The sequence below is a fragment of the Myotis brandtii genome, unplaced genomic scaffold, assembly GCF_000412655.1.
Source record: "Myotis brandtii unplaced genomic scaffold, ASM41265v1 scaffold157, whole genome shotgun sequence".
NCBI lineage: Eukaryota > Metazoa > Chordata > Mammalia > Chiroptera > Vespertilionidae > Myotis > Myotis brandtii.
This window is the reverse complement of record NW_005355708.1, coordinates 3,992,485-4,000,134: the sequence shown is the minus strand read 5'-3', so window position 1 is coordinate 4,000,134 and position 7,650 is coordinate 3,992,485. Positions and strand designations below refer to the sequence as shown.

At 43.1% G+C, this 7,650-nt stretch overlaps 1 protein-coding gene across 1 annotated transcript in view; it reads right to left on the bottom strand.

Annotated features, from left to right (window-relative positions):
* Window positions 1-2,366: 2,366 nt before the first annotated feature.
* The window catches only part of LOC102244286 (keratin-associated protein 4-9-like), a 7,498-nt gene continuing 2,214 nt past the window's right edge, over window positions 2,367-7,650 (bottom strand). Inside the window, exons 3-5 of the mRNA XM_014536212.1 lie at window positions 2,862-3,004; window positions 2,700-2,723; window positions 2,367-2,651 (exon numbers count right to left, since the gene is read on the bottom strand). Of these exons, the coding sequence (XP_014391698.1) occupies window positions 2,565-2,651; window positions 2,700-2,723; window positions 2,862-3,004 (254 nt within the window). The 3' untranslated portion in view covers window positions 2,367-2,564. The remainder of the gene's footprint in view (window positions 2,652-2,699; window positions 2,724-2,861; window positions 3,005-7,650) is intronic.

Sequence of the window (7,650 nt, the reverse complement as noted above, 5' to 3'; positions counted from 1 at the left end):
ATATATTCAGAGATGAAGGGAGAGGGAGAGAGAGAGAGAGAGAAACATCAATGATGAGAGAGACTCATTGATCACCTGCCTCCTGCCTACCCCACACTGGGGATCGAGCCTGCAACCTGGGCATGTGCCCTGACCAGGAATTGAACCCTGACCTCCTGGTTCATAGGTTGACGCTCAACCACTGACCCACACCACTTGGGCCCCAAATTTTAAATATAGTTAGAACTACCCAACTCATGTGCTATGTGCATTAATAACTACTCATCTAGACCTCAGAAAGGCTCTGACCTTTCATCCTGCGGGATTTAGTGTCTTGTGCAAGGATGTCCAGGGCTTTTTGAACCAGATTCTGTCATTCAGCATATTCAATCTCCCTCAACTTCATGGCCTCCAAATATTTTGATGAAAAGACTCTCATTTTATTTCTCATTTACATGTTTTATGAGAAGACTCTCAACCAAGTTGAGATGTCCTTGGCTCTGTTCTCAGGATGGCTAGTCCAAGACAGGAATGGCTATCCAGGAACTATCCTAAAGTTGAAGCTGTCACCTATTTGGTAGAACATAATACAAAAAAAACCCAAACAAACAGATTTTATAGTAAGTGTCCTACTCCCTCCCTGACTTTCCTTGACTCCAAGGGGAAACTGTATATAAGGAGCTAACAGATGATCTGTCAGTGCCCTCATTTTTTAAACACGAATCAGCTAGTCATATGGTTGCTGTATGTGAGAGATTGACTTTCCCCAGATTATTATAATAGGCTGATATAGCCTAAGTGGGTGTTTCATAGAAACAAATTTGAGTCACTGTGGTGAATATGGTTTATGGAATGGCTGCCTCCAAGGATAATCAGTGGAGAGCTTGAACTATAAGCTGGTTTTACAGAGGAAGAATCAAGAACCAGGTGGTGGAGATTCAATGACATGGGTTTGAGGATCCCTCTCTACCGTAAGAGATGTATAGGTCGAATAAAACCAAACTCCTCATGTTGCTTTTTTTTTCTGGCCAGTTTCTACTTCTGCCCTGGCTCTGATTTTCAGGTGGACACCCCAGGGTGCTAACTACCTGAGCTCCTGATGGGACCTCGGCTGGGAGGTGTGGCTGGTGTGCTGAGCCTGTATTGTCATAACGCTGGTGAACCAGATACAGCACTTTTTTTTGGAGAAGTCCTTAGCCTCTTCTTCTGTCACAGAAAGATGAGAGAACAAAAGCAGATATCAAGTTGCTGTGGGGGCAGAGGCCCTAGAGAGCCTCATCATGGAGTCTGAAAAAACCTCGAAGAGTTCCATATGACCTCCTGTTTTGGGAAAAGGTTGTCCCTTAGGAGCTCTGATAAGTGAAGCCTACTGATGACTCAGTAGAGATAATTTTTATTTATATTAATTTAGTATATATTTTTCTTCATGGTGTGTGTGTGTGTTCCTTGATAAGCTTAAAATTATGTTTCAAAATGCCTCATGATTTCTTCTAGTATATTAACAGTTTAATTTTTATATTGAGGTTTTCATCCAAATGAAAATTGCTTTGGTTTAATGTAGTATTAACTTTCTCCTTTCTTTGCCCAGAAATTAACGAGCTGACTTATATGATTTTTATTATTATAGTACAAACATTTTTAGTCTGTACTGAGTTTCTTTAGGCTGTTAGGTCTATTCTGGAGTCTATTCAGTGGCACACCCCGCTATGTGAATATCCCTGGGTTGGGGGGTCTTTAATGTGATTCTCAGTGTCTTAGATGGAGGGCCCTCAGGGGCAGACCCCAACACGAGTTTCAAATAAAATAGTCTGTTAGGAAGATCATCCTAAAAGGCACTGCAGGGAACCTGGGAAGTGATCTGGGGAAGGGACGGAGGCCAGTGTAGGATGATGGGCAGCTGGGCGTCACTCCACCAAGGACCTGTAGAGAGTGGTGCTCCTTGCCCCGACCTGAGAGGAAAGAGCTAGAGTATGTACCCACTGCACCCATCACTGGCCGAGCACTGCTCCTACACACTTGGACCCCCGGCCTGCCTAGAGCTGGCTCCTTCATCTGGAGAAAGCCCACAGGCCAACAGATCAAAGTGTTTGCTGTAAGAAACCACCTTCCTATATTAAAACAAGGATGCTGAGGGCATAGAGGGGGGGCATCCTGAAATCACCTGCTGTCCTCTGCTCTCTGCAGAGAGAACAACAGAACAATTGACAGCTAAGGATGGCAAGTCAAGAGGAAAAATGATCAGACACAATACTCTTATATTTGTATGCCTGGGAAATTCAGATTTATTTAAGATTTAGGGGCATCTCCATATGAGAAAAGATGGCCGGGAAGAAATATATCAATTGGGATGACATGTTGGTTGAAAGATTTCAGACAAAATTCAAACTTTGTGTTCATTTGGGAGACAGATAGTAACATGGTGGGGTGGGGGCAAGAAGGAGGGGAGGAGGCTGTGTGTTTGGAGGCCAAAGTCAGTTTAAGAATCAGTTGAAACAGGTTTTACAATTGGCCTCTCATGACTCAGTTCAGTTAAACTACATCAAGAGGATTGGCTGACGAAAACCAGTGGGCACAGGTCAGGGCAGTCAGCAGACTGGGCGGCAGCAAGTGGTCTGGCAGCAGGTGGGGCGGCAACAGCTAGAGATGCAGCAGGTAGGCCTGCAGCAGCTGGAACCACAGCGGGGGCGGCAGCAGCTGGAGCCACAGGAGGAGCCACAGCAGGAGGGGCGGCAGCAGCTGGAGCCCCAGGAGGAGCCACAGCAGGAGGGGCGGCAGCAGCTGGAGCCCCAGGAGGAGCCACAGCAGGAGGGGCGGCAGCAGCTGGAGCCCCAGGAGGAGCCACAGCAGGAGGGGCGGCAGCAGCTGGAGCCCCAGGAGGAGCCACAGCAGGAGGGGCGGCAGCAGCTGGACACACAGCAGCTGGGGCGGCAGCAGGTGGTTCTGCAGCAAGTGGTCTGGCAGCAGGTGGGGCGGCAACAGCTAGAGATGCAGCAGGTAGGCCTGCAGCAGCTGGAACCACAGCAGGGGCGGCAGCAGCTGGAGCCACAAGGTCCCCTTTTATACCCTGCTAAGGGCTGCTGTCATCAGAAGCTGTGCTCTTTCCTTGTCCTGTTTGTCCTAATTAACAGGTGATTAGGAAATTAGCCAGGTTTGTTTTCCTGGCTGACCTTTTCAAGATGGATGGAAAACATTGTTTCCTGTTCCTGATGGGTTAGGATTCCTCACTTCAGCTCTTCCTGGATCATCTCTTATGTGTCTTTCTTGCTTCATCTTCTTTAAAGAAAGCTGTCATGTGATTTATGCATTTAGATCATGTATGTGTGTCTCATGTTGCACAGCCCAACATGTCTCCCTTTGGGTGATAATAAGCCACATTCCTTTTGGTGACTTAGGGGGATACAGCTGCATTTTAGTTTGATGTCTCATTCATTGTGGGGTCAGGTGGGCAGAGAAGTTTTGAATGTGAATCAGGGCATCGCTGGCATGAGAATAAGACTCTTAGGATATTTCCTCTCCCCACTGCTAATCAGGGACCATTTTCTAGATTTTCTGATGGGAAACGTTAGCATGAGATCTCTCTTAACAAGGTTTTATGTGCACTATAATGGGCTTTTGTTATAAACACAATATTGTACAGCAGATCTCTAAAACTTGTGTGTGTGGTTTTTTTTGTGTAACCGAAATGTTCTGTCCATTGAACAACTACCCCTTTCTTCCTCCTCTCACCTCTGGAAACCACCATTTTATTCTCTTCTATGAAAAAAATTGACTCTTTTAGATATCTCATGTAAGTGGATTCTTGCAGTATTTTTCCTTCTGTGACTGACTTATTTCCCTTAGCATAATGTCTTCCAGGTCCATCCATGCTATCACAAATAGCAGGATTTCCGTGTTTTTTTTTGTCTTTTGTTAATCCTCACCCCAGGATATTTTCCCATTGATTTTTAGGGAGAGTGGAACAGAGAGGGAAAGACAGAAAGAAACATTGATGTGAAAGAAATACGTTGATTGGTTACCTCCTGCATGAGCCTGACTAGGCCTGGGCCGGGGAGGACTCTGAAGCCAAGGTACCTGCCCTTGACCTGAATCGAACCCGGAACTCTTTGGTCCACAGGCCAATGATCTCTCCACTGAGCCAAACTGGCTAAGGCTGGCAGGATTTCCTTTTGAAAGGCTGAATAATAGACACTTTTATTACTGTATCAACATTGACATTCCGAGTATAATGACAATATTGGTTGGCAGTAGATGTGGACGTACAGCCTGTGAAACACTGTCTTTTTCATTACACACTCCTTCAGTCTTTCTTATAGATTTAAAGTGGATAGGCATAGACCAGCACTTCTCAATCTCTTCTACCGGATACCAGGAGTAACATGGCTTGTACTGATGATGGTACACCTGGGGAAGAGGTGCTGAGAGGGGATACAACGTTAAGTCAGTTCTCCCCCCAAATTTAAATATAGTCAGAGCTCCCCAACTCACGTGCCATGTGCTTTGATAACTACTCATCTAGATCTCAGAAAGGCTCTGACATTTCATCCTGTGGGATTTAGTGTCTTGTGCAAGTATGTCTACAGATTTTCGTATCATGATTTTGTCTTTCAGCATATTCAACCTCCCTTACCTTATGGTTTCCAAATATTTTGATGAAAAGACTCTCATTTTATGAGAAAATTCTCAACTAAGTTGAGATTTCTGTGGCTCTGTTCTCAAGATGTCTAGTTCAAGACAGGAATGGCTACCCAGAAACTATCCTGACGTTGAAACCGATGCCTATTTGGCAGAACATAATATAAAAACTGATTTTATAGTAACTGTCCTTCTTTTTCCCAGATTTCCTTGACTCCAAAGGGGAAATGTATATAAAGAGCCAACTGAACTGTCAGTGCCCCTCATTCTGAGAAACACTAGTCGGCTAGTCCAGTGGTCGGCAAACTCATTAGTCAACAGAACCAAATATCAACAGTACTTCTTCAAAATAGACTCGCCCAGGCCAAAAACCGACTTCTGCGCTGGGCCACGGAAGTTTCAATCGCACTGTATGTGCGCCTGCACGTGGTATCTTGTGGAAGAGCCACACTCAAGGGGCCAAAGAGCTGCATGTGGCTCACGAGAGCCGCAGTTTGCCGACCACGGGGCTAGTCGAATGGTTGCTGTATGTGAGGGATTGACATCTCCCCCGATTGCTGTAATGGGCTGATATCAGGTAAGTGGGTGTCTCAGAGAATCAACAAAGAGCCGCATGTGGCCTGCAAGCCGCAGTTTGCCGACCACGGGGCTAGTCGAATGGTTGCTGTATGTGAGGGGATTGACATCTCCCCCGATTGCTGTAATGGGCTGGTATCAGGTAAGTGGGTGTCTCAGAGAATCAAATTTGAGTCACCATGGTGAGTAAGGTTATGGAATGACGGCCTCTGTAGACAGTCAGGGGAGGGCTTGAATTGTAAGCTGGTGTTACAGAGAAGGAATGAAAATCCAGATAGAGGAGATGGGATGAAATGGGTTTGAGGATCCCTTTCTACCTTAAGCAGCTTAAACATCTCATAAGCCAAACTCCTTATGTTGCTTTTAAAATTCCTGGCCAGTTTCCACTTCTGCCCTGGCTCAAATTTCCAGGTGGACACAACCTGGATGATGACAATGTGGGCTCCTGATTGGACCTCTGCTGGGAGGTGGCTGGTGTGCTGAGCCTGCATTGTCATAACTCTGACGAACCCACACACAGCATTTTATTGGAAAGGTCCTGAGCCTCTTCTTCTGTCACAGAAAGATGAGGGAACAAACGCAGATTCAAGTTGTTGTGGGGTGAAGGCTATAGGGAGCCCTATTGTGGAATCTGAAGAAAATTCCAAGATTTCTATATGACCTGGAATTTGGGAAAAAGAATGTCTCCAGGAGTCCTTATGACAGACCTACTGATGACTCAGCTGCAGTCACATTTATTTATATTAATTGGCTATATTTTTTCCTTCGTGGTGTGTGTGTGTGTGTGTGTGTGTGTGTGTGTATGTGTGTATGTGTGTGTGTGTGTTGCTTTGTTGTTCTTGTTGCTTAGGATAAGCTTAACACTATGTTTGAAAATCCCTCCTGATTCCTTTTAGAACTTTAACAGTTTTGTTTTTATAATGAGTTTTCACTCTCTTGAAGTTTGTTTTGGTTTAATGAATGTAGTATCTCTCCTTCCTTTCCTTCTTTCTTTATCCAGTTAACTAGCCGACCTATACCATTTTAAAAATAATTCTTCCCTTACAGGGTGATTTTAAACTGCCACCTTTTTTGTACTTCATTCCTATCGGCTTTTGGGTCTATTTCAGGACTCTATTCAATCCAATTTTTATTTGAGAAATACAGAGGTTCTTGCAGATATGATATAAAATCTGAAAATTCTAGTCTGTTGCCTTGAAGTCAGAAACATATATGCGTTTTAAAAAAATTATGTTGTGTTAAATATAAGAGCACAACATAAAGATATACCCCTTAGAAAATTTTAAGTATACAAAACAGTATTGTCAGCCATAAGCAAAACTCATAGACCAGGGAAGGATTGGAGAATTTTGCCACTTCAGTGGCTTTTTGGGTGTGTTTTCCTTTTCTTTCTTTTCTTTTCTTTCTTTCTTTTTCCTTTTTTTTGTAATAGTACTTTAAATACAAAATTTCTCATGTACATTTTTCCACTTATGCCGTTTCTTTTCTTTTCTTTCCTTTTCTTTCTTTCTTTCTTTTTCCTTTTTTTGTAATAGTACTTTAAATAGAAAATTTCTCATGTACATTTTTCCACTTATGCCACTTTCTTAGTATCTTATTCACATTATTCATATTGATGTGAATTTGTTGTTTCAATGAATGATTTTCAAACCTTTTAAAAAATACTTTCTTGTCTGGAAGCTCACTGTATTTGTATAAATCAGGGAAAATGGAGCCACTCCAGGTGGAGGGAGATGGCACAGCTCCCAGTCCACAGGCTAGCAACATATGAGACAATGTTTTTCCAATACTTTTTGAATAAAGACTGCCTTCATAAAAATATAAACGTTATGCTTTCATTCACTCCTCTCCTCACTTTTGTCTTGTCTTATGTGTCTGTGAGCTGGACATTCCCCTGAATTTTCAGACTGGACACATTTTTTTTAGGAATCAATCCTTATATATTATCTTCTCCAATAGAATAGAATCCTCTTTCTCACCATTATTACCAACATACTCTACTTAACATATGTTTTTCTATTAAATCCAAGATTTCATTGTGAGTTACCTGAGGGATGGGAACTGGGTCTCATTCAACTTATAAGCTTCCCGGAGCCCAGTAGCACAAGGACCTTGCTAAGTGGTTCATAATTCAGTTTAGTAAAAAGGATGTTCTTGTCTTCTCTCAATAAACTTGCTGGCAGACAATGTGGGCAATCTGGCTGGAGAAAGACTAATTATTTGGCATTTTCTTTGATACTAGTGGCCTGGTGCACGAATTCGTGCACATTGAAGGAGATTAATTAAAAGAAATATTTTAATACCACTATTCGCCCTTTCTCTATAATAGAAGTGTCAACCAAATTCACGATCGACAGTGACAGATCAAAACACATGCATGCGATTGGCGCCAACGAGAGCTTTATATGTATCGCACATGTGTGAGTCAACTTAGCCTTTTATATATATAGAATAAACTTGCTT